At 39.0% G+C, this 27,696-nt stretch overlaps 2 protein-coding genes and 1 pseudogene across 2 annotated transcripts in view; 2 read left to right on the forward strand and 1 right to left on the reverse strand.

Annotated features, from left to right (window-relative positions):
- Window positions 1-26,344, forward strand: part of LOC140671013 (G-protein coupled receptor Mth-like) — a 108,275-nt gene extending 81,931 nt beyond the window's left edge. Inside the window, exon 5 of the mRNA XM_072901998.1 lies at window positions 26,169-26,344. Within this exon, the coding sequence (XP_072758099.1) occupies window position 26,169 (1 nt within the window). The 3' untranslated portion in view covers window positions 26,170-26,344. The remainder of the gene's footprint in view (window positions 1-26,168) is intronic.
- On the forward strand, window positions 17,009-23,330 carry LOC140671295 (uncharacterized). Its single transcript, XM_072902555.1, has 3 exons — window positions 17,009-17,081; window positions 18,593-18,852; window positions 22,776-23,330. Exons 1-3 carry the CDS (start codon window positions 17,009-17,011, stop codon window positions 23,328-23,330), a joined length of 888 nt encoding a protein of 295 aa, XP_072758656.1.
- Window positions 26,303-27,190, reverse strand: LOC140671351 (uncharacterized; annotated as a pseudogene).
- Between the last annotated feature and the right edge of the window lie 506 nt (window positions 27,191-27,696).

The raw sequence follows: 27,696 nt of genomic DNA on the forward strand, positions 1-27,696 counted from the left end.
CAATCATTAAGTCACTAAAAAAATTCAGAGTATATCTGTTGGGTATTCATTTCAAAATTGTTACTGATTGTAAAGCGTTTGCTTTAACGATGAACAAACGAGATTTATGTGTTCGCGTAGCCCGATGGGCTCTCGCATTACATTAATGGTGATTTTATGGATCTAAAATATATTATACGTCCATAGGTGATTTTTAAATATATATACATATATTATGTAAATTTATAGAGGTATATATGTCACTTAAGTAACATGAGATATTTTTTTTAATTGCTCCTGCAGTTACGCCTTCCACTTTGCATCAATCTTTTCTCCATCGGACAACAGTATGCTCACAAGGGAAGTGTCACAACTGTCCGACTTGATTCCTCCAATTTGATTCTTTTTGAAATACATATGTTGTAAAACACAAAAATCTAAGAGATACGTATTTTTTTATATTTGCGATAATTCATGTTTAGGATGTGAAACACCCCTTTGAAAAAAGCGGTACTTTCTTTCAAAGTCGAATATCGTCGAAACTATAATAGATAGAAAAAAAATTGTTATATAAAAGTTTAACGGTTTGAAAAGTACTTTAAAGTTATGAGAAAAAATTTTTTATTTTTATTTTTTTTTGAAACCCTCACCACCCATATTTTTTCAAAAATTGTTAATTTTTTTTTCACCAAATTGAAGTTTATTTTTTTCCGAATTCAACCATATATAATAAAGTTATTTTACAAAATATCATTTTCGAAAATTAATTTAAACACTTCTGTAGGTATATAATATAGGCTATTCGTGCTCATCCATGCTATGTGCATAAACAAGTATCGTTAAAGCAATGAGACATAAAAAATGTTTTAAGTAATACTTATATAGTTTTCTGTATACTTTATAATTGAAAACATTTTTTATTTTTATTTTTTTATATATATATATTTTTTCTTAATAAAAATAATTTTATAATTTTTTAAAATTATTTTTAAAAATTAAATTCCCGCAATTATATCATTATAAATGGCATGTTTTATAATATTTATAATTTCTATTATGAATAAAAATTGAAGACAATTTTATTCAAAATTTATTTATTTATAATAAAATTATTTTATCGAATCTTTGAGAAATAAACGAAAAAATCACTATGTATGTGTGAAATCCACTTACAATAATAATGAAAATATTTTTGAAATGAATATAGTATTTTTAAAATCAATTGTAATGTTACGTCCAGTCTCGGAAAAAGGATGAGGTAATGAAAGGACGGAACTTACCCTTGCCGAAACGCGCTAAAATCTTAAACGCTTTCGACTCGATCGAACTGTGCAAGGCCTGACCCGGTCGAAGACCTCGAAGGCCTCTTTTACTGGGTCAGTAGGCCATTCGTTCGGTGGTCCCTTTTCGGTAAGGGAATTTAATCCCTGTTACGCAGGACGGGACCATGTGCGATCTGGAGTCAGGGAAATATATTTGAAAGAGTTAATAAATTAAATTAATCGATTAAAATTTTAATTTTATACATTTATTAATGGAAAATGAAATATATATATTTATAAGATTTAAAAAATTATTAACATTATAATTAGGTTAATCTAACTTATTAATGGACTGGCAGTGTGTGTGTGTGTGTGTGTGTGTTGTGAGTGTGTGGGAGTTCACGGGTGTTACATAAATTCAGAAGGACGTCAGTCAGATAATTTGGAGGTGGACTAAGAGGGACTTATTACCTGACTGGTATTTATACAATAATTCTTAAATTTTTAAAGGAAAGGGCAGGGAAGGAATTATAATTCCTGAAAACTAATTGTAGAAGGGGGAAATTTCCTTCAAAGAACCTCTATTGGAACGGCGAGGGGATATCTATAACCAGGGAGGAACCACGAGATAACAGATCCCCCAGGATTGGATGTAAGGACGGAGTAAAGAGTTTCTAAGTCGACGGGGCCAGGCCCGATTGTATACGAGCCGTCTGGAAGGGGATGTCGGATCTCTTGGAGGTTATTGAGTAAATATTGGAGAGGCTCCAGAGGAGGGGGACAAGGAGCTTCTCGATGTTTGGAATTATCAGGTTGTTCCCTTTCGGTGGAACTTGCGTTTTCTTTCTCGAGGTTGACGACGACCTCGGCAACCTCACAAAGGGTCTCCCGAATTTTATCTGATTCTTCTTGAGAATAAGGTAAATTTTTAAGGGAAGATGAGGGTGAATCGCTCAAGATGATGGTAGAAGCTGATGAGGGTGGACGAGGAGGGGGTTCAGAGGTAGAGGGAGCTTCCCTGGAAGGGCCCGGTAAATCAAGAGGAGATGGGGAGAGATGTACGTAAGAGGATGATACTACGGGATGTGAAGGGAGAGGGGGATTGACGGAGGTGCGAAGAGAAGGGTCAGGTGAGCGGGATGGTTCCAGCTCTCTTGAAGGAGGAGGAGGAATGTTTGTTGAAATAGGAGGGGAGGTGTCAGTGTTAGTTTGTGAGTTTGATTGCTTAGCTATAAGTAAATTAAATAACTCTACATTAATTTTTGAAAAATCTACAATGAAATTTTTATCTGCTAAGGCCCTAGCCGCGACTCTGACTGTACGATAGTTACGGCGCCGTTTGTTTACTCTGGCGCCCGATTTAATTCTCTTGAGGGTGGCAGGATCTACTAAGAATCCCCACGAGGAAACGTTAATATTTTATTTTTATTTGGGGAAACAGTTCTTGGTTAATTTATTTGTTAAATTACAAAAATTAGTAAGAGTAACGAAAGAAACCGAACAAAATAATATAGGATACTGTTACGTCCAGGCCCGTAGAGAGGATGGGTCAGAGGAAGGGCGTAACAAGAACTGTTCCGATGTCAAAAGTCTTATCGACGAGTGACTCGGTCGAGCGAGCTGCAGGTTAGCAAACAGGTAAACGAGGGGTGTCATTATTACTCTGTTATGCGAACGCTCTCTCTCTCTCGGTGGTTCCTTTTTGATAAGAGAATCGAATCTCTTTTACGCGGGATGGGACCTTGTGTGATCTTTCGCGTGGAGGGAGTGAGGGAGTTAAATAAGTTTACCGATCATTTAATTTTTAAATTAACATTTATTCAATTGATCCCTACCATTATACATATAACTTTATTGATATTATCAAATCCGCCTTAAAATTATTTGTATGAGTGTGTGTGTGTGTGTTTGTGTGTGTGGATCGCGGGTGTTACATAAGTACGGAGGTCATCAACCAGAAGAGAGGGGGAAGGAGTGCGATTCTAAAGATTTTACTCTGGTTGGTATTTGTTACAATGGTTTATAATAAGAAAAAAAAATAATAAAGATTTACGAAAATGTAATATGTGTTACGACGCGATTTCGCACACAGTCGTGTCGTCCGATCTATGGTCTCGCGAGAATCGGCGGGTCGGCGCGATTTTAGGCATTTTAAATAAAGAATAAGGTTGAATAAAGGGGAAAGGAGACGATGAGAGGAAAAAAAACAAGAGAGAAGGAAATTAAACTTACTACTTAGGCAGTTTGGTTGCGTTTTAGGTGCTGGTGTAGTTGTGGTCTTACTCGGCGGGTGGTCTTGTTGAGCACTGATTCTAATAGTTTTTGAGACGTAAACGGAACTCCCGTAGTGTAGACGAATTGCTTGAGTCAGCGAACGACCGAAATGAATCTGATGTACTGTCAACTGATTTTAAATTTTGGAATGAATGGTAATGCGCGAGTCTTCCCTTTTTATATTAAATCTTGAGGGCGTGTTAACAATTTGGGCGGGAGTATTTTTGAGATTTTGACGTGTAAAAGCTGTCGTTCGGTGAGATCCTTCTCCTCCTTATTTTTGATTGTTGCTGATTGGTGGGCTCTGTACGGCCTCTTAGGAAATTTGGAGATTCTTCATTTGGTTATCTCCTGGGATTATGCGGCTGTTTTTATCCATTATTTATTTAGGGGATCTCGCTTTCGGTCCTTTTCGGTCATTTCTTTGAACATCAATTTCAATGTTTAAAACATATTTTTCGTTCCGCGGCCCTCTTATGACTGGTCGGGCAATTATTGCTTTATCTTTATAGAAGGTAAAGACGTGGAGCCGACAGTGCGTAGCGGCATTATTTGTTTCTTTCTTAAGATTATGCAGCTGTGTTTGTCTGTTTCGTTGTTTAGAGAATTTCGTTATTGATCCCTTCCGGTATTTGTTTAGATATCGTTTTTAGTAGGTCTAAACATTATTTGATAATAACGGTTCTTTTTTATTGCGCGACCCGTTTTTTTTGTGACCGATCGGACGATTATTGTTCATTTCGTGGGAGGAAAAACGTGGAGAAGACAGGACGTAACACCCCCGGCCTTAGACAAATGTTGGGGAGAAACCCAACATTTGCAAAAAAAGGGGAGAGATACGTTTTTCTCTTCCACGAATTTCGTTTAGGTTATGTGTCTATGTTTTCGCACGCTGTTTGTTTATAAAGAAAAAGAGAGGAAAGAAAAAGGCAACCTCCAAAACCTCTCCCTATTTCTTTCGTCTTCTTTTTATACATTTTTTTTTTCTTTTTTATGTTAAAATGCAAAACTATCTCCTCTTACGTTTTAAGAAAGAGAAAAGAAAAGCCAAAGGAGTGTTGTATTACGTTTCCTTGACCATCGTCGAAGGTTTAGATCTTTGTTTTCCCGGGTGACGTTTTATTGCTCTCAGCGAAGGAATAATAGTTAAGTATTTTATGCTGTTTGTGGAATTAAACTATTAAGCAAGATTGTTTTGCATTTTTTTTTATACGTGGATATTAAACTATCTTATAATGATATCATACATATGTTAACGTAATCATGCAATGTATATGTAATACTATAGAATAATGTTGTTATGTAATATTGTGGGTGTGAGGTATATATATATATATATATATATATATATATATATATATATATATACATATATATAACTATATATAAAAAATTTTTTCTTTTATTTTTATGTTAATCAATTGGGCAAATATATAAAGAAAGTGAGATTTTTATATATATATATGTATATATATTTTTTTATTATTATTTATTTTATTATTATTATTTATTTTATTATATTTTTTATTATTATCATCACTATTGTATACATGTATATATGTATTTTCTAATCCTTATTTTAATTGACGTAATAGCGATAAAGTAGTTAAATTTGTTGCAGGAGATCCACAATCGTAGCCTATTATTCCGTGTGTTTGATAAAATTTAATCATTAACATTGTTATTATTGCGACAATTTTCCTAATTCTGGAATCGATCTGAAAGTGCATATAATTAATTAACATTTGGTCTGATGTGATATTCGCAACCGATTCGGATGTACAATTCGACTATTTTTCTTTTATCTAACTTTTACGTTGTTTTTATTTAAGATTTCTAAAACTTCGTGAGGTCCAGTATATTGATCCCCGAATTTACCTGGTTTCGGACCTTTTAACAAAAATACCTCGTCTCCTGGTTTAAATTTTTGTGGGTTGATTTTCTTATCATAATGGGTTTTTGATTTAATTTTTGCCTGTATGACGTTATCGCGCGCGTTTCTTTGAATCGTATGTAACTGTGTGGCTAGATTTATTAAGTATTCGTCGTAACTTGCTAATTTATCTTCTGATGCGAGAGGTTCGTTTGATGGAATTCTCGCTATTTTACCGAAAACTAGTTTGTATGGAGTGTGTTTAGTTGCCTCGTGTACGCTGGTATTGTAATTAAACATCGCGAGACTGATCCATCTATCCCATTCTTTTTTTCATTTGCATATTGTTTCAGATATTCTCCTAATGCGTGGTGTGATCGTTCTAGTGACCCGTTTGATTGAGGATGAAAGGCAGTTGTGCGAAATTTGCGAATTCTGAATAATTTGCCAACCTTCTTCATTAAATCACTAATAAAGTTCCGTCCTTGGTCTGTCAATACTGCCTTCGGTGCTCCGAGTATGCAGATGGATCTATCCACAAAAGCTTCTGCAATGGTTTCGGAGGTTTGATTTGGTAACGGTACTCCCATGCAAAATTTTGTTAATTGGTCTTGTAACGTTAAAATATATTCGTTGCCTCTTTCAGTTTTCGGTAGTGGTCCTACAATATCCATCGCAACTTTATCGAAGGAAGATCCTGGCGTGTCGGTGATTATCATTGGTTGTTTAGTTTTAACTCGAACGAGTTTTTTTAATTGGCATTGTAAACATTGTTGAATGTATTGTTGAACGTCTAGTTTTAAATTTTCCCAGTAATAGTTATGCTTGATTCTGTTATATATTTTTGTGACACCACGATGTCCGAGTCAACTGAGACAGCTAAGTTTATAATCGCTAGCTCGTTAATTAAAATTAATAGTTTTAATGATACTTTGTGTAATTTGAGCGCGTTAATGGACACCGGAAGTCCAGTTTCATTTATTAGTTACAATACTTTAAACAAAATGTTTGAGTCAATGCCGTTGTTAGAGCCGGTCGAGCGTAAATTTAACGCGTTACCGAAAACGCCAATCGAGGTCTTAGGGAAATTAAATGTTAACATTCGCCTGGAAGAATTACCGACATGCGATTTTAATGTAACTTTGCAGGTAGTTAGTTCGAATTTTGTGGATATAGAAGTAATAATCGGTCGTGAGTTTTTGGAGGAGTATGATTTAACCTTGATGATCCCGTCGAAAATAGAGTCAAAATCCTTTGCGCAAATATTGGAGACCGACGTGTATTACACTAATGACATGACCGAATCAATTCTGGATAATTGCGAAATAGACTTCGATCACGAAATTAAACAACAATTAAAAGACGTTGTGACCAATTGCATGAACGCTCCGTTGAGCCCAGTGGAAGATGATTACGTAGTTTCTGTTCACTTAAAAGATCATACACCCTACGCGTACGTGCCGCGGAAATTCACTCTCAAAGAGAGAGAACAGTTAAGAGAAATTACCGACGACCTCTTAGCACGCGGTATCATTAAAAGTAGTACATCGCCGTATTGCGCGCGTATCGTTCCGGTACACAAGAAAAACGGCAGCTTGCGTTTGTGTGTAGATCTCCGTCCTCTCAATATGCGCATCGTGAAACAAAAATATCCCTTCCCTCTAATTGAGGATAGTCTAGCGCGTCTAAGCGATAAATCAGTTTTCACGCTTCTCGATCTAAAAGACGGATTCCATCAGATTAAGGTACATCCCGAGTGTACGAAATATTTCGGATTTGCAACGCCCGAAGGGCAGTTTGAATATTTACGGTTACCGTTTGGCTTTTCCGAATCGCCGGCAGAATTTCAAAAACGGATTGTACAAATTCTTCAATCTTTGATTCGCTTGAATAAAATTCTAGTATATATTGACGATATTTTGATTGCTGCGAGTTCGGTTGTAGAGAATTTAGAAGTTTTAGGGGAAGTTCTGCTAATGCTGCGAAAATACGATTTTGAGCTCAATTTTAATAAATGTTTCTTTTTGAAAAAACAAATAGAATTTCTAGGCTACATAATCTCTCATAAACAATTGAAAATGAGTGAACGTCATACAGAGGCGGTAAAGAATTTCTCGATTCTTAAAAACGTGCATCAACTTCAACGATTTCTTGGGTTGACAAATTATTTCCGCAAATTCGTGCAAAATTACGCGAACATCGCCAGGCCATTGCATAATCTACTTAAAAAATCTTTCGATTTTCTATTTGATACCAAATGTATGAAGGCTTTCGAACGGTTAAAGGAAACGTTAATTACCCATCCGATACTGCATTTGTATAATCCTACCGCGCAATCGGAACTACACATAGACGCTAGCGCCCATGGATTAGGTGCGATACTGTTGCAAAAACAGTCAGATGCGAAGTGGGCGCCCGTAGCCTTTTATAGCCAGGTGACTAACCAAGCAGAATCAAAATATCATAGCTTCGAGCTAGAAATGCTCGCTATTGTCCGATCAATTGAGCGCTTCTACATATATCTATACGGAATCACTTTCACTGTAATTACTGATTGCAACGCGTTGATTTGCGCCGTGAATAAGGCCAATCTGAATCCACGGATTGCGCGTTGGACGCTCCTGTTACAGAACTATGATTTCAAAGTAGAGCATAGACCGAGTAAGTGCATGGCGCATGTAGACGCGCTCGGTCGTCAAGTATCATATCTAGAAATCCTTCCCTTGGAGGAATTAGAATTTCGCCAATTACAAGACGCTCGTTTAAAACAAATAGCGTCTGAATTAGAATACGGGACGGATAACAAAGACTTTCGTTTGATTGATGGTTTAGTCTATAAAAAGGGCGATGATAGAGATCGCTTTGCAGTTCCAGACGCAATGATAAATAATTTGATTCGTATACATCACGACGATATGGCTCACTGCGGCCTTGAAAAAACATTCGAAGGCTTAGATCGCTCATATTGGTTTCCGTCAATGAGAAAGAAAATTCGCGAATATATAGATAATTGTATTATTTCTTTATACGCGAATTCCTCCACAAACCGTTTAGAAGGCGAGTCACAAATTGATGATTCAACTCCCACAAAACCGTTTGAAATAATCCATATAGACCACTTTGGTCCCTTACAAGAGACAAAGAACGGCATGAAACATATCTTCGTTACGATAGACGCGTTTACGCGTTATACGTGGCTTTTTGCTACCAAATCCACGGGATCGCGGGAAGTATGCGAGAAATTGAAATTTCTTTTCAATGTATTTGGTAAACCGGTTACTATCATTTCCGACCGTGGAACGTCTTTTACTTTCTCCGAATTCGCAGAATTCCTTAAGAGTTCGAACATTAGGTTAGTAAAGGTCGCTGTCGCGTCACCTTGGGCCAACGAAATGGTCGAACGAATTAATCGTTATTTGAAATCAAGTTTAACAAAAGTTATTGATTCACCTTCTGACTGGGAGCAATAACTCGGCGATATACAATATGTAATAAATAATACCCATCATACCGCTATAAAATCAACACCGTCAAAGCTTTTGTTAGGATACGATTAAACAGGCCACAGCGACAAAAACCTGAAAAGTCTTATCGACTGTTTGTCAGAAATCAATAACAATATTGGCGAAAAAAGAGACCAAGCAAGGAATAATGCTTGGCGAGCAAATAAGCAGCTACGCGAATACAATCGGGAATATTATAATTCCAAACATAAGAAACCTACCAAATATAAGGAAGGTGACTTAGTACTGATCAGGGATCTACAAACAAAAATAGGCTCCAGCAACAAACTCAAACCAAATTACAAAGGCCCATAAGTAGTGTTATAGTGGGGATTCTAAGCCATGGGGCGCCGAGGGGGGTGCGGGGGCGGGGGTATCTGGGAGGCGCGAGGGGTCTGATGTTAGGGAAAGGGGGGTGGGGTGGGGGGGAAGGGTCCTACACACGTTCGAAAGTAGATGTTTATCTTTGCGGTTGATTTTATAGCCGGGGGTATTTTAGAAGTCATAAAACTGTTTTTTTTTCTAGTTTTATGATCATTTTATGGTCATTATATCATTAGGATTTTAAGCGCCGACGTTCGGCAGCTTTGCACCCTCGCGGAAAATCTCCCATAAAACTGGAGCAAAACATCTTCCATAATTTTTAGGGAAAGAACTGGAACTGCAAGGTGTTTATCTTTGTGGTTGATTTATAGCCGGGAGACATTTTAGAAACCATAAAACTGTTTTTTTCTTTTTTTCTAATTTTTATGATCATTTTATGACCATTAGAATATTATGGAAAAAGAGATTTTAAGCGCCGGCGTTCGGCAGCTTTGTACCCTCGCGGAAAATCTCCCATAAAACTGGAGCGAAATATCTTCCATAATTTTTAAGGAAAGAACTGCAACTGCAAGGTGTTTATCTTTGTGGTTGATTTATAGCAGGGGGACATTTTAGAAGCCATAAAAGTCGTGGGAAAACAATAGAAATTTTTGGCCAACGCTGCGATGAACATGTCGGAATGTTTTTATAGATGCAAAAGCGTTGACGTTCGGTAGGATGTGTTAAAACAGCATTAGGCGAAATATAAGAAGAATGAGAGCCCCGTCAAACCATAGTACGATTTGAAAGGGCATAGAGGAAGCTGTGGAAAAAAGAAAATTGAGTGGTTACTGTCAGGCATTAGAATTGTTAGTGACACAATAGTGAATAAATGGAAAATAATAATTTCGAAGCGATAATAGACGAGTCGTCAGACGAAGAGCATGCGTTGTCGAACGATAGTAATTATATTAGTGATTGCAGTAATACCGATTTTGACGACAACGTAGTAGAAAATGAACAACTCCGTGCGCAAAATCAACGTAAGATTTGCGCCATACACTTTTATTATTCAACGGGTGGTGCTCTAGCTCTCTGTGCTTCGTGTATGGACACCTTTCGAGATGACATCGGATTAATATACGAAATACGGAGACATAAAGTTACATCGCCTGATGAGGTGGATATGCGATGGTGCAGTAGCTGTCAAATTTTATTACATATAATAATGTCGCGCAATATGTGTTATGTTTGCACACAAAAATAGAGAGAAAAAATGGAAAACGTGCAGCAGAAAGAACGCTCCAACAAGTCGCGTTCCCACCAAGTCACCACATTGGGTGAATATTTTAGATGGCTGCAGCATTGCGAGGAGTTTATCGAAGAGCTTGAAGAACGCAGCCGTGTCAAGCGTCCGCGACTCTCAATCGGAAATAGACAATCTTTGGTGACAAGAATTGCGCGACTCGAGGGTGCAAAAACTCGATTGCAGAGACAGTTTATACCCAGTGGTGGTGATTATAGTAGTGAAAATAACTCGGAGAGACTCATGTGGCGAGAGATTGATACGGCGTTTGAGAGCCGCATCTTGACTGGTGCGGTTATAAATTATAATCACATCGTACCTCGTCAATTTTTGAAAGATGCGAGTGACATTGTGCTCGAGCACGTGCGAGACGTTATGTAAAAACATAACAGTGTGAAAGTGAATACAGTGTTTAACGGCAAGTTTGTGGCGGGCGATAAGCATGCCAATAAATCAATCAATACGAGAAACTGTGAACTCTTACATACATCCGATTTACGTGAGTGGTGTGAGCGGCGAGTCGTCGAGCCAATCCTTGCATCGCTCGAAGAATTTCAGGAACGCGATAGCGGATGGGCATTATTGCGTATACTAAATTTGACTGTAAATATAAATAAATATAATCCTATGCGCGCCGGATGTTACGTGCAATTATCGCGAAAGATAATAATGAAACGAGCAGTGGTTAACGAGCAATCTAAAGACAATGCATGCTTTGCGTGGGCGGTAGTGGCTGCTCTGTATCCAGCTGAAAGATGCACACACCGACAATCATCGTACCCGCATTATACAACAGTACTAAATCTCCAAGATATTGAGTTTCCAGTCACTCTTAATCAAATTAAAAAATTTGAAATTTATAATGACATTTCAATCAACGTGTACAATTTTGAAAACGAAAACATTGTCCCTATTCACCTTACGGTGCAAAAGAGAGACAAGCACGTCAACTTGCTCTACGTGCAAGATGCGCAAGATATCGGACATTTTGCATGGATCAAGAATCTATCTAGACTTGTTAGTATGCAACTCAGCAAACACAAGACTAAAAAATATATCTGCGATTGGTATGTATATTTAATAAAACTGTCTAAAAATATTTAAAACAAGGATATAAAAATTTTAACTTTTATTTTACAGATGCATGCACTATTTTCACTCGGTCGAGAAATTGCAATCACATACAGTAGACTGTGGAAAGATGAACGACTGCGCTATCCGGTTACCGAGCGATAAGGATAAGTGGCTCGCATTCACCAACTACAACAGGAAGGAGCGATTACCTTTCGTCATGTACGCCGACCTGGAGTGCGTTTTGGTGAAAAAAGAAGAAAATTTTCATCAACATCACCAAGTATTTAGTATAGCTTATTATGTACATTGCTCGTACGATAATTCGTTATCCGTGTATCATTTTCGTCGCGAAGCCAATTGCGTTGCATGGTTCACCGACGAACTTAAAAATTTGGCGCAACGTGTAGAAAATATTTTAACAACCAATGTCCCCATGGTAAATTTAACGCAAAATGAATGGAAAGAATTTCGAAGTGCGACTCAGTGTCATATATGTGAGAAACCATTCGTAGAAGATGATACGCGCGTACGCGATCATTGTCATTTGACCGGGCGGTACAGAGGTCCCGCGCATTCAAATTGCAATCTAAATTACAAAGAATCTTTTTGCATTCCAATAGTATTTCACAATTTATCTGGTTATAATTCTCACTTTATAATCGAGGAAATAGCCACAGCGTTCGAAGGGGGAATCGATTTACTTCCGATAACAAAAGAAAAATATATTTCATTTACAAAACATGTTAAAGGTACGAAAGACAAACCGGGAAATCACATTAAATTACGTTTCATAGATTTATATAAATTTTTCACAACAAGTCTCGACAAATTGGCGTCTTTTCTGAGCAAGGATAAATTCAAAATTTTACAATCGGAATATAAAAATTTATCCGCCGAAGATTTCAATTTATTAACAAGAAAAGGTGTCTTCCCGTACGAGTACATTGACTGCGTAGATAAATTGCGTGTTTACCATCACGAGAATCATTTTACAGTTCCTTGACAGGTAACACAGTATCTGAGAGCGATTACGCGCACGCTGAGATTGTGTGGAAGCGATTCTCCATTCGAACGCTAGGCGAATATAACGATCTGTATTTAAAAATCGATGTATTGTTATTAGCAGACATTTTTGAAAATTTCCGAGAGAGTTGTATCAAGAGTTATGGGCTCGACCCCGCGTATTACTATACTCTTCCCGGTTACACGTGGGACGCCATGTTAAAGTATACGAAAATTATATTTGAATTACTCACAGACATTGACATGGTTATGTTTATCGAACGAGGTATACGCGGTGGTTTGAGTCAATGTTCCAACAGGTACGCGCGTGCTAATAACAAGTACATGCAGTTGTATGACTTATCAAAACCATCAACGTACTTGATGTATTTCGATGTTAATAATTTATACGGATGGGCAATGTGTCAACCATTGCCCTACGCCGATTTTCAGTGGGTCGATAATGTTTCCAATTTTGATGTATCATCGATCGCGCTCGATTCGTCTACAGGCTACATTCTCGAAGTCGATCTCGAGTATCCGCAGCATCTTCACGATTCGCACACTGACCTACCGTTTTGTCCGACACGCGACAAACCACCCGGCAAACGCGAGGGCAAGCTTCTCGCAACCGTATACGATAAGAAGCGTTACGTGATACACTACCGCAACCTGCAGCAATGTTCACATCACGGTCTTCGTGTTACAAAAATTCATCGTATATTACAATTCACTCAATCTCCGCGGCTCTGTACTTATATAGAACTCAACACAAAATTTAGAACACTGGCAAAAAATGATTTTGAAAAAAATTTGTACAAACTAATGAATAATGCAGTGTTTGGCAAAACGATGGAAAATGTGCGCAATCGCGTAGATGTTAAACTTTTAACAAAATGGGACGGAAGGTACGGCGCAGAGACATTGATTGCAAAACCAAATTTTCATAGCAGAAGCATTTTTTCGGAAAATCTAATCGCTGTAGAATTACGTAAACTCGAGGTGAAATTCTACAAACCAATTTACGTAGGTATGTGTATTCTCGATATATCCAAGACATGTTTGTACGAATTTCACCACGATTATATGGTACCAATGTATCGGGAGAGATGCAAAATCATGTACACTGATACGGATAGTCTTATATATCACATTGAGTGCGACGATGTGTACGAGAATATGAAACGCGACATCAGCAGATTTGATACGAGCGACTATGCGATAGACAATGCGTACGGTATACCGCTCGTGAATAAAAAGGTACCGGGTCTAATGAAAGATGAAAACAACGGTATCATAATGACTGAATTTGTCGGGCTTAGAGCAAAAATGTATGCGTTGCACGTGGATGGTAAGAAGGATACGAAAAAGGTAAAAGGCGTCAAGAGTAACGTTGTTGCGAGAACGATAACGTTTGACGATTACACGCGGTGTTTGAACGAAGAGATTGAAATAACGCGTAGTCAATCGTGTATAAGATCAAAATTACACAAGGTATACACCATTCGCGAAACAAAAATTGCTCTAAGTCCGTACGACGACAAGCGGTATATCGTACCTACAACTACTGATACGTTACCGTGGGGACATTATAAGATATCTTTATAAAATATAATATGTGTGTGTGATTTTTTTCTTGTATGTATATTTCATATTTTATATATTGTAATGACTATTGGAAAGGATGTATTAATAAAGATTTTGTATATTTCAAATATTTCATATATTTTTATATTGAATACATTGTATTTCTTATAAAATTAAATTACATGATCCTTATGTACCCAAGAATTGTGCGAGCTATCAAATCCCAGCCATTTCACGTAAACCTCGTCACCCCTCCTGTGCAGTACTTTCTCTACGAGATACACATCTGGATAATTCGCGCGATGCAACTCGTGCTCGTAAAATGCTCCAGCGATAGATTTTTTACGATAATCCTCGAGTAGATATGTTACGGGATTAGTATGTTGCACTTTAACAATCTTAAACACCTCGGTTGTCCAATTTGGTGTGTAACCCTTTTCGAAAAGTTTTTTGTATTTGCTAACGCGTACCAGGTCACCTACTTTAAACTTTGCAGGAGCAGCAATTTTTATACTGTTGTATACCGTATTTAAAAGTCTATCAGCGATCGTGGGAGTAACATCGATAAGTCTCATATTGATAGTGCGATGTTTTCGCGCGTTATATTCTGTAACGAGTCGGGGTAGCGCGTCGATCCACTTGTAAGTTCCGTTCAGCATAAACATCTTCCACATGTCGTTTTTCAGCGTGCGATTGAATCGCTCGACGACAGACGCCTTCAATACCGAATATGTGGAATAGTGATTAATGTTATGTTTCCGTATAAGCACATCGGTATTGTAAAATTCCTTCCCGTTATCAGTTTGTATGTTTTTCGGGCATCTCTTGCTATCTCGAATTATTTTGGCGATTGCATCAGCCGTCTCCCTTCCACCTTTACTCTTGAGTGGAACAGCCCATGCATACTTGCTCAACACATCGATGACGGTGAGTATGTAGTGGTAACCTTTGTTAAAACGAGAATACGGACGCATCTCGACGATGTCGGCTTGCCACAGATCATCGTATCCCCGCACTATGACGTGTCTTCGGGGAAAATTTTTTCTCGCCGGCGCGTGCAGTTCGTTCACCAACTGTCGTCTCTCCAAACTATGTTGATTCTTTGCTTTGTCAGTTTTTCTCGATGCCCGTTTGTTGTTCGCATTTTTTTCACTCATTTTCGTTTATCGCCTTTAATAGCCGTTCTTGACCTGTTCTGGACCTGTTTTGACCTGTTCTTGACCTGTTCTGACCTGTTCTTGACCTGTTCTTGACCTGTTCTGACCTGTTCTTGACCTGTTCTTGACTTGTTCTGACCTGTTCTTGACCTGTTCTGACCTGTTCTTGACCTGTTCTTGACCTGTTCTTGCGTTGTTCACCGCCGTCCTTCACCCATTCGAAAATCGTTCTTGACCCGTTCGCAGCCTTTTTCGCAGTCGTTTTTGACTCGTTCGTAGCCGCTTCTGAACCGTTCGTAGCCTCGTTCACAGACGTCTTTTGACCGATCGTAGGAGTTCTTGAGTTGTTTGTAACCTTGAGTGTAGCCGTTAAGAACGTGTTCGTAGCCTCGTTCGCAGCCCTGCTTGAGATGCTGATAGCCTTGTTCGAAGCTGTTGCAGCTGCTGCTAGGTCGTTCACTGCCACTACCACTGCCACTGCCACTCATTGTAGTTAGATAGCAGTTCGATAATTCTTCGTAGCTGTTCGATAATTGTTCGCAGCCGTTCTATAATCCTTCGTAGCTGTTCGATAAGCGTTTGATAGCCGCTCCTAACCCGTTCACTGATGCTCATTTAGGTTGATAGCTGTTTTTGAGTTAGCGTTAGCCGGGCGTTGAAGTTCGTTTAGCACAATCTGTATTGCTCGCACGTCCTTCTCAAGCGAAATCAGCTTCTCGTCTGATTCTTTCTGTTGATTCATTAATCTTTTAACGCAGGACTCCACGTACAGTTTGTTGACGGCATTGGTGTCAGCCTCTGGTTGCGCTACACGGCGAATCTTACGTGACCTTGCATCGAAGTCTGTAACGACGCGACACAAAGCGTTTTCGTGCACATAACTTTTTACCAATCTATCCCAAGAACCGTTTGTGCTGGTTGCATCATTTCTTGGATCGAATAATCCAAATTTGTTGATAGGCATTTTTTTCTGATGCTTCGTAAAGTGTCACGCAACGCTGATCGACTGATTAGTTTTGTCGAGACACCATTTAATTTATAATAATTCCTGCTTCACAAAGTTCCTCGATGATCGACTGGATCTCGTTGTCGTGAGCGTTGTGACCAGCTTGGCGCGAAGCGTTGAGCAATCGTAGCCGATCCACTAGTTCGTTGGGATCGTCCCAGTGCACGTAATCAATCATATTGTTGGTTAGCGTCATAGCGCGAGGCATAGATATCTCCCCTCCAGATTTTGTATTTTTCGATTCGAGCGACATCAACGGTGCAATTATATGTTTGTACTTGTACCCCCTGTTACCCTTCAAATGGCCCTGCGCATCATAACCGCGTCTATGCGCGTTCGTCACCAATAATATGCTCTTGTATTTTTCCAAATCGTCCCCCCTTGTGTAAAGTTCGTTATCGGGAATTCTCTTGAAGATCAACTCGTACAATCCTGGCGTTCCAATGTACCGCACGTCGTCTATGATAATAGAGTCATCTTTGTTGATGTTGAATTGTTTGTTGCCGAGTCGCATTTCATTCTTTCTGTCGAAATAGACTCCATACACATGATCAATCTCATGATTTTTATCGCCACTGAGCAAGCGCCTATGTACTTTTGCCCAAGTGGCCCAAAGTACTCCCGCAACGTTTCTTGACCTTCCGGCGTTTGTAACTTGTTTCGAACAAACGATGATTCGAGCATGTTGCCCGAGGTTTCGAAAACATCTTCGTTTACGTTTGTTGGTGCGGTTAACGGCGTAGAGGCTATCAACGGTTCGTACAGTAAAACGTCCGATCGTTTCCTTTTTTTCGGTGTCGCATCTTCCTCTTCCTCTTCCTCTACCTCCTCATCTTTAGCCTCTTCCTTCTCATCCTCCTTGTATCGCTTGATGGGTAAGATTTTAATCTTTGCGCTACTCTCCGACTTATTTTTCACCGCGAACGAGTTGTCGACAATCTTTTGCAGCGGCTCGATAATAGGTTTAAAATGGGTCTTGACCGCAATATCGTCATCGATGTTACCGGTCTTCAAAGCGCGATGTTTCTTGCGGATCGATTCGCTCGTTTTCGCAATCTCTTTCGCCATCTTTTCACGCTCGCGAATATTATCGCTCCCAGCCATATCGATAGAGAGTGTTGAACGCTCGCGTTTCACCCCTCACGACAGAATGTAGGCAACGACTAATCATTTTGTGGTATCGCAAACACGTTAAATCCGTTTCTGTATCGCCCGTTTGTAAGCAAGCTATCCTTATCTATCACGAGAAATCCATACTTTTGCTGCCAACAAGTACGACATAACTCACTGAAATCCTCGTATGACATGTCGGTATTCACGTGATCGTTGTACACGTGTTTCAAGTTGGTGCCATCCTGTTTAAACAAGATTAGCAGGTTCGCATTGTCGCGTAAAAGATGTTTCGGTATTCTCGCGTATGTCTGGCAGAGATAGAAGCAGTCGACGTTCGAGTGGCGTCCCATTGAGAAATATTCTCTTATTGTATTTTGTTTGTCGCACGCCACGTCATCGAAAACGAAAATCGAGTTTGGACGTGCTTCGCTCGGTGGAATGACGTCACTGTTATTGGAGAATGTAAAATAGCCGATTTCATCGATCGACGTTAACAAATTCTCCAAATATCGATATTTTGGCTGTTGCAGTGACTTTAAATACACGTACACATTTTCAAAGCGGACGCCGTGCGGGCTTTCTATCAAACTAATCAACACGTTAGTTTTACCGCAATTCGAGGGGCCGCAAACGATTACGCGTATAGTATTCGGCAGCATCGTACCGTGTCTACGCATCTCCGCATTGTCACCCATCGAGCGTAATCTGACGTCGTAATTTGTCACGCGTATCGCGAAAGGTTGTCGCACGAATTTCATTTTTCCACTTCCGCACGCCTGTCTATTTATAGCTGCGCGGAACTACAAAGTGTTTAGTAACGAAAAAATGTTTGTCCTGCTATCAAGTCCTTACGATATTCTCGATTTGAATGCCGAACAGCTACAGTTTGTATCTAAAGCAGTTTTATTGCGAATGCGTGGCAACCACGTTCACTACGTGTGGGACAAACTTCCGGAATACATAAAGGCGGATTCGGAGGTTCAAACCTATCGTCGCTGTTTCGAACATTACAATCAACCGTAACAACAAACGCACATTGACGGTCCAGCGCCAATGATAAAAGATTGTCGTGAATGTCAACGCAAATAAGCAGAGGTCTATTAAATCGTGCAATAAACGCGCTTCCTATTGAATTACACGGGCACGCGGCTAGAAAAACGATTGGCTAGAGGTGATCGAGGTATCAACCCATTGGACGCAGCGTGTCGTGAACACGATATAGCGTACTTTCGGAGTAACGATCTTGTCGAAAGACACGCGGCGGATAGGATACTCGCCAAAAAGGCGCAAATTCGCATCACTGCGAAAGATTCGTCTCTCGGTGAGAGAGCCGCAGCCACAGCTGTCTGGATAGCGATGAAAACCAAAAAGAAGTTCGGTATGGGTCTAAAGACGAAAACGAAGAAACAGATGGTAAAAAAACGAATACTTCCGGTAACGAAACGCGGGGGTGTATTACCGATTCTACCAGTGTTGGGCGCTCTCGGATCTCTGATTGGTGGAGCGGCTGGTGTAGCAAAGATGGTGAACGATGGAAAAGCTACACAACGTCAGTTTCAAGAGATGCTACGTCACAATCGTGCCATGGTCGCGGATTGTATCTCACGCCATACAAATACGGACGAGGAGTCTCAATGAGAAAGAAGAAAAAAAAAACGTCAAAGAGACGCTAAAAATGCCAGAGGGCGTAACTACCAACGTACAATTGCTGCAACTAGCAAAATGTATGCACATTCCATATTTTAGAGGTGTTTTTATGCGTAACTCATTACCGATCGGTGGTATATATCGAAACGAGAGCGGGATCATAAATTTGGATAACGCTAAAGGCTCGGGTACTCACTGGGTAGCGTATGCAAAGAGGGGGAATCGTGCTATATATTTTGACAGTTTTGACAATATTCGACCGCCGAATGAATTGGTGCGATATTTAAATGTGACAAAAATAGAATATAATCACACATGCTATCAAACTTATAATCAAAGCATCTGTGGACAATTGTGCTTGCAGTTTCTCCGAACGGTCGATGTACGCGAATTTAAAGACATACATTGCGCTATTTAACTTAGTATTCGTTAAACAGTTTGGCCAACATGTCTATGACATTCACGCTGACTGGAAAGAGCAGCGTTCTCGCGGCAAACTACTTTCCCAACGTAGATTTAAGCGACGGTGAATACGAGCTTGGTTTAGCGGATTTTGAAAGTTATCACACGATATCGAACGTGAATTCCTCGAATAATAAATTTTACTTTGGCAAAGACGATGCGGAAATTACGATTCCCGAGGGATCGTACGAGCTGCAAGCGATACATGAATTTTTGAAACAATTTTACGAAAACGTTCGCAACACACAGTTCGTGATAGTGATAAAAAATACACTGATGACGACGATAACTTTGAGCCTGGAGAATGGCCTATAGTGCTCCGCGCTAATTACAATACGATGAGGAGCGAGATCAAATGCGCCTACAGATTAAATTTTAGCAAGCCTAACAATATTGGATCGCTGCTAGGATTCTCGAACCGTATACTGCAGCCGCGAAAATGGTACGAGTCGGACGTGCCGATTAACATTATCAACGTGAACATTATCCGCGTCGAATGTAATGTGACCGCGGGTGCGTACAACAACGGCAAACTCGTTCATACGATACACGAATTTTCACCGAGGGTACCACCAGGATATAAGATATCGGAAACACCGGCGCACATCATTTACTTACCGATCATCGTGCGGTGCATTACGGATTTAACGTTACGCGTTGTCGACCAGGAAGGATGATTACTCAATTTTCGAGGAGAAGAGATCACCATTAGATTACATGTACGGCGGCGGCAAAATTAGCGTGTGATGCTCGTGTTGAACGGATCGAAAGACGTGAGAGACAACACAATCTTTACGACGCCAGCGACAACAACATCGACATTTGCTAATATCCAATCATCCGGCACTAAGAAAAAGAAATTGAACGCATCAAACGTTGCGTTTTTACAATCTTTGGGATTCGTGGTGCGAAACATTTAAACGATGACTGACATTCTCGACATCGCGGATGAGCCAATCTTTGACGATCGCATCGTCAAGATTGAGACTCACTCCTATAACCCATTCGCCAACACAACGTTCGGACACAGTGATGAGATAAGAATACCCATACAACAACAGGATCTGTATACATTGCCGTACGAGAGTTTCTTATACATCGAGGGAGAATTAAAGATAAAGAAGCCAGCTGGCGGATTCAATGTGGTACTGCAAAATAATTGCGTTGCATTCATGTTTGACGAGATTCGATATGAACTCGATGGTGTGGAGATTGATCGGAATAGAAACGTGGGAATAACAAGTATGCTCAAAAACTATGTAACAATATCATCCGATAGAAGCGTGATTATGAGAAATGCTGGCTGGAGCCAACTATTGTGGACACTTTAATTTTTGCGTACCACTCTACATGTTATTGGGATTTTGCGAGGATTACAGACGCATAGTAATTAACGCTCGTCACGAATTGATCTTAATACGATCGCGCAATGACAACAATTTTCTGCTTGGAGCTTCGACGCTGGAGCCTGTGATCAACATATTCAAGATACAATGGCGAATGCCACATGTGTTGTTGAGTGAAATTAAAAAGCTGTCTATGCTGCGCGCTCTGGAAAGCGGACGCTACCTCAGCATGGGTTTTCACTCGTGGGATCTGTACGAGTTCCCGCTGTTGCAGCGTACAACTAAGCAGTCGTGGGCCATTAAGACCGCGACTCAGCTGGAGAAACCACGATACGTTATCTTTGCTCTGCAGACAGGCCGGAAGAATGTTATGTCCGAGGATGCGAGTAAATTCGACGACTGTAAATTAACAAACGTGAAACTCTATCTGAACTCAATGTTATCCGTACGATGACATGAATCTGGATTTCGATAAAAACAGATGGTCGATTCTGTACGACACGTACGCGCGTTTCTGCAAAAACTATTACGGATACGAGTACCTCGAACCGAGTCTCACCGTCTCACTGTTTCTACAGTACGGTCCGTTTGTGATCATCGATTGTTCTCGACAAAACGAATCGGTCAAGAGTGCAACCGTGGATGTGCGATTGGAATTTGAGTGTAAGGAGAATGTGGCTAATAATACGACTGCGTACTGTCTCATCATACACGATCGCGTGATCCAGTACAACCCGTTGACCAACGTTGTGCGCAAAATTACCTAAGTGTTTGCGACAATAATTTAGAGAGAGGGGAAGCTGGATATAAATCCGAGTGTTAGATGGTTGTCATTCTTCTTAACTGACGAAAAGAGATCTCATCATGTCTGTACCAACGTTTGTCGATCTGCAAGGATTTGTCGTTTCGAATAAATTCATCGCAAAGGAGGTGGCGGTGCTGAGAAGAGGAACTGTTCTCGCACACTACATTTTTCGGAGTCCTATACCATGGCATCTCCTTACAAAATCCGAAAAGTGTCAAGCTTCATGGTTGATGGCGAATCATCATGGACTACAATGGGAGGATGGAATCGTTGCGTACAGCATGGCGAAACGATTGATTACAACAGCTGTAGTTGAAGAAGAAGATGATAAAATGCAGTGTATCGTATACGTTAAAGGATGCCAGAAACGAGAATGGCTTGCTAATATGCTCGGCGACGATGCGAGAGAAAATTTAATCATTGAGACCTTGAATGCTGATTACGACGATATCGAATCTCTAAATAATCTAGATGTTAAAAATACTATACGATGTGAAAAACATGTTAAGAATTGCGCATTACAAAATGTATTCAAAATATTTAACTGGTGGTCGCAACGCCAGAAAGAATTGCAAGATTTGGAAAAATAAAATATTTAAACACTAATATGTTTTATTTCTTATTCCCCCTCCTCATTCCTTCCCTCCCTCCCACACGAGTCATTTAAGAATTTTTTTTATCCGAGTATCGTCTCTCCCTTCTCCTAAAAATTTCAGAGCACTGAAGTATTCTAGAATTTCCCACCACATTTACCACTAATCTCCCCCCACTACTTTGAAAAAACGAGATGTCACGTATATTTGATTCTTCATATTCGATTCTTCATACGGTCAGTGTTGCGTTAACCGTTCGTGAAAGTGGTCCACTTTTGAAATCTGGAAATATGTACTACGTCGAAAGAAGCAGTGGCGGCCCCAGCAGAAGCGTGAATAATTACGTACCGAATCGTTATGAAACTCCATTGTTTGAGAACAAATGTGACAAGTAAGTTTTTGTTTAACTTCTTTCTATTTTTTCACAAATTGTTTTTAAACTAATTTTTTTTTATTTTATTTTTCTACAGCATTTCGTTGAAGCGTCGTGCGATTCGTATACTAAGTAGACGATACGCATTGATAACCACGGAATTCAAATTCCTTGAAATTGGTATCAACGTGGGTACACCGAGTTACGTGGAAATTGTCATAGGAGATCATCAAGGAAAGGAACTGGTATTATCTCTCGAAACGTGGAAGGGACTCTACGAGCAACGTCGCAATATTCACGATTTACTGCGAAAGGACTCTAAAGATACCTATAATTTTATAAGCGTTGGACCGCTAACAGTGCGAATTCATACGATTAACGATACTAAACTTATAAGTCTCGAATCTTTAAACGTACGCATGATGATGATTGAACCGACGTTACACCGTATGTTTGATCTCGATCAATGCATCGATGTAACCTTTGATCGATTGGTTAGAATCACCGAGACAGTCGATACTAAGTTTACACAATTCTCCAATATCGCGTCCACTATAACGGATAATAAAAAAATGTCAAATGTAATATGCGCCAGCGACGTCTTCAATAAACATCAACTCGTCGATTGCGAACTGGTAGCTTTAGTTTTTAGTCACAATATATAATAAAAAAAAAAAAAAAAAAAAAAAATATAAAAGAGAAGAATAAAGTTTTTTTAAATTTAAATCATGATATAATTTATTCGCACGCATTTCTCATCCGTGCTTCCTCCCACCCGTAAACAGTCCCAGTTCTCATATGTAGCTCGTTGCGGGGAATGACGTCATGCTGGGAAGGGAGATGCGAAGCTTGGAACCGCGAGAGAGTAAGCGCTAGGAAAGAAAGAAATAGCGCGAGGCGAAGGAGAGCGAGAGAGTAAACGCTAGGAAAGAAAGAGATAGCGCGAGGCGAAGGAGAGCGAGAGAGTAAACGCTAGGAAAGAAAGAGATAGCGCGAGGTGAAGGAGAGCGAGAGAGTAAGTGCTAGGAAAGAAAGAGATAGCGCGAGGTGAAGGAAAGTGAGAACGCAAACAGTAATTTTTTTTCTTTTTTCTTTTTTTTCTTTTTATAATTTTTTTCTTTTTTCTTTTTATTATTTTTTTCTTTTTCCTTTTTATTATTTTTTTTCTTTTTATATATTTTTTTTATATTAAATATTAAGTTATTATATCTAATTATATCTAGTATATGAAGGAAGAAGGATGGGATAGATGAAGGAAGCGCAAGCAAGCAATTATGTGTTTAACATAATTTTTTTTTATTTAAAAAAAGTGTGTGTTTATTTACAAAAATCTGTGTGTGTGTGTGTGAATTTAAAAATAAAAAGAAAAAGATATAAAAAAAAAAAAAATATATATATATAAAAGATTGCACGCCGATGGTCGAGTGGTACGGCACGACGGCGACTGCTGCTGCGAGGCGCTGGAGGGGATGACCGGGCGGTGGTGGCGTCCAGGTAGAACTCCTGCATAACAGAAAAAAAAAATTTATTAACATTTTCATAATTTGAAAAAGAATACTTACACATCAAGGATTACTTACAATTACTGATCAGAATCAGTATCAGAATCTGGATCATTGTCGATAACATGTTGTAGATACAACATGTTATCGATATGTTGACGGATTTCCCGATGGATTTCTTGTAACTGTTCAGGACATGCTTGCCGATTTCCGCCTGGTAAACAGCAATTCTCGCAAGGCTTTCCCCTTAGTCTGTTGTTTTCATTCGTCCATATATAACTTTGTAGTTTAAAGATCACTGTTGAGGAATTTTTTATGTCAAGTTCGCGATTTCGTTGAAACTCCACCACCGCATTCAATAGTTTTTCGGTCACCATTTTTCACAGCACTTAGTCCTAGCAAATGTCTACAAAAGTTTATTGCTGCGCACAAAAACGGCACACACTACATGCTATTACTTGGCACAGTGAGTGTCCACAATTATTACACGAGTTCCAACCGTGATAAATATATTGTCCTGTTTCATGTTTATACACAATTTTACCTTGTGTATATGAATCTTGAACTTCGATGAAACATCCCGAACAAAATTTTTCACTATTTTCCTCGTCGTTGTCATACTTTTTTACTTCGTAATAAAATATGATGTTACACATTTCCTGCCGTTCAGTTATAATTCGTAAATCTTCACGCACTAACGGCACTACTTGTTCATTCAAATAGTCTTCCGGATCACTCTCATAATCAGAGTCATTCACTATTTCCACTTTTTCATCGCTGTCGTCGATAATAACCACATCTTCATTGTCTTCATTGTCTTCGATGACAATCACATCTTCTATATCCATTTTAGCACTAAATCGAAAGATACTCGACGACTGTTGAATACGTTTTAATGCGGAGACAGATTCTCAAATTCGAGCAGCCGAATGTTGGCGCTGGTGCGTTGCATTCTTTCCTTAAAAATTATGGAAGATGTTTCGCTCCAGTTTTATGGGAGATTTTCCGCGAGGGTGCAAAGCTGCCGAACGCCGGCGATTAAAATCTTTTTTTCCATAATGGCGTTGATGCGTTGCATTCTTTCCTTAAAATTATGGAAGATGTTTCGCTCCAGTTTTATGGGAAATTTTCCGCGAGGGTACAAAGCTGCCGAACGCCGGCGCTTAAAATCTCTTTTTCCATAATATTCTAATGGTCATAAAATGATCATAAAAATTAGAAAAAAAGAAAAAAACAGTTTTATGGTTTCTAAAATGTCCCCCGGCTATAAATCAACCACAAAGATAAACACCTTGCAGTTGCAGTTCTTTCCCTAAAAATTATGGAAGATGTTTTGCTCCAGTTTTATGGGAGATTTTCCGCGAGGGTGTAAAGCTGCCGAACGTCGGCGCTTAAAATCCTAATGATATAATGACCATAAAATGATCATAAAACTAGAAAAAAACAGTTTTATGACTTCTAAAATACCCCCGGCTATAAAATCAACCGCAAAGATAAACATCTACTTTCGAACGTGTGTAGGACCCTTCCCCCCCACCCCCTCTTTCCCTAACATTAGACCCCTCGCGCCTCCCAGATACCCCCGCCCCCGCACCCCCCTCGGCGCCCCATGGCTTAGAATCCTCACTATAACACTACTCCCATATATGGTGGCAAAAGCGCTAAACAAAAACAGGTATGTCATAAAGGACATCCCAGGTTTCAACGTTACTCAAAAGCCTTACTCGATCTTATCGCCAGATAAACTTAAGATTTGGATTAAACCGGTGGCAGAATCAAAAAATTAAATCGATTGATCAAGCGTTAATTAAACCCAAAATTAAGCGTCAATTAAACCAAGACAATCATCAAGCTAGTCGTAGGCTAAATTAGATCTCGATTAGATTAAGATAGATAGATTAGAATTTATATGTAAAAATTACGTTGCGTTCTAATTTCTAATTCTAAAAAAAAAAAAATTTCTTGTATATGGTTTTGTACACTATTGAAATCTTGTTACAGATTATTGTATCAACGCCAAACGAGCAGCGTTCGGGACGAACTCAAAATCAGGTTGGCCGAGCTGTAAGAGACGAAATTAAAATCCCGCGTTTCCATCAACGGAAAAGGGACTGGGACGAGACGACTTCTCCCCACCAAGGTTCATATAAAACCATCAATTGACTAGCGCGTTAAGAACATTTGGGATAATGATTATAATTTTCGTTTTGTTACTATCATATGTACAATTTGATTGAGGTAAAGCGAGATTATTTCTAAAAATGTTATTTCAAAGTATATATCGAGAAATGATAAATCTTTTAGCTGAATGCGAACGTTACGTTCTATTTCCTTGCTATTACTATTGATCAGAAGTTTTATAATATTGCTATTAATGTTACTATTGATAGGAAGATTTATCTCTATTTCGTTCATTAGATATCGCGCACATTCGTTGACACTGTTGGAAATTAAATTTAGTTGATTCAAACGAGCGTTTACACATCCAACTATATTTTCCAGTCCAAGAAAGGTTGCTCTCTGCATTACTATCGCAACGCTGTAAGTTTTCCGTTTTTTCGGTGTAGGTCCGTTTGCGTTCGTATCCTCGATGTTTTCGGAAGGAAAATTTTCTTGCACGTTTTCGCGATACGCTACTAGCACAGCTCTAGCACCATATATGGTAGTAAAATTTATAATTATTTTGTCGATGATAATCGTACTCTGTTTATTTTATCACCGTTTAAGTACAAAGACATCTGTTTCATGTTTTCTTGAACTTTCTGCCACGATTCCATATCGAAGCAAATTCCTTCAGCGCTATGAGATGATAATTTAACAATCGGTAGAAAATCCAGTTTCTCTCCATTCGACGCCATAAGGCCTACATGAATTTTCGTCGTATAGGATAAATTCAGGCCATATGTTGTAGATAACAACATACGTTGCAGTTCGATTTTTCCCACGAAATTGCATTCTGACTTAGAAGCGCTGACTGAATACAAAGATTTCTTGAAATTTGAAATTTCCTTACGATTGTCCATGACAGCTGCTTCTGCGTAGAAAATCGAAGTTCGAATAATCACGCACAGAATACAAACGAAAACAACTAACTTTTACAGTTGAACTTGCTAGTTCGGATGGCAGGAAACGACTGATCTTAATTTTCCCGAATACTTAAATTAGAAAGATGAAATAGAAATGTGGGGAAAATGCGCGCGCAGAATAATAAAAAATTATATGTGTATGGAATTTTAAATCAATTTAAAAAATAGATTATAAAAATGTACGTTACTCTCCATAGCTTGCCTGTGTCGCGTCTAAAGTTCAGAGAATAATATTTTTATAACGTAGTTTTACAAAAATCGTGAAAAATATAATAAAAGAAAATTTTTCATATATATATATATATATATATAAATAAATAAATAAAATTGTATTCAATATAAATTTAGAGGAAGAAATTCTAAAGAGTGCCAAGAAAAAAACAAAACCTTGCGTCACATATAAAAGTTATAAAAAAAAAGATATTTATTTATTGCTTGTTGGT

This window comes from Anoplolepis gracilipes, chromosome 11 (genome assembly GCF_047496725.1).
Source record: "Anoplolepis gracilipes chromosome 11, ASM4749672v1, whole genome shotgun sequence".
NCBI lineage: Eukaryota > Metazoa > Arthropoda > Insecta > Hymenoptera > Formicidae > Anoplolepis > Anoplolepis gracilipes.

Excerpts from the sequence above, each read along its gene's own strand:
- LOC140671295 (XM_072902555.1), top strand. The coding sequence starts at position 17,009 with ATGTTGCCCGAGGTTTCGAAAACATCTTCGTTTACGTTTGTTGGTGCG. Across the intron at positions 17,082-18,592 it reads CGGCGTAGAGGCTATCAACG|AAAAACGATTGGCTAGAGGT; the intron begins GTTCGTACAGTA and ends GCACGCGGCTAG. Across the intron at positions 18,853-22,775 it reads CGAAAACGAAGAAACAGATG|CGTCGTGCGATTCGTATACT; the intron begins GTAAAAAAACGA and ends ATTTCGTTGAAG.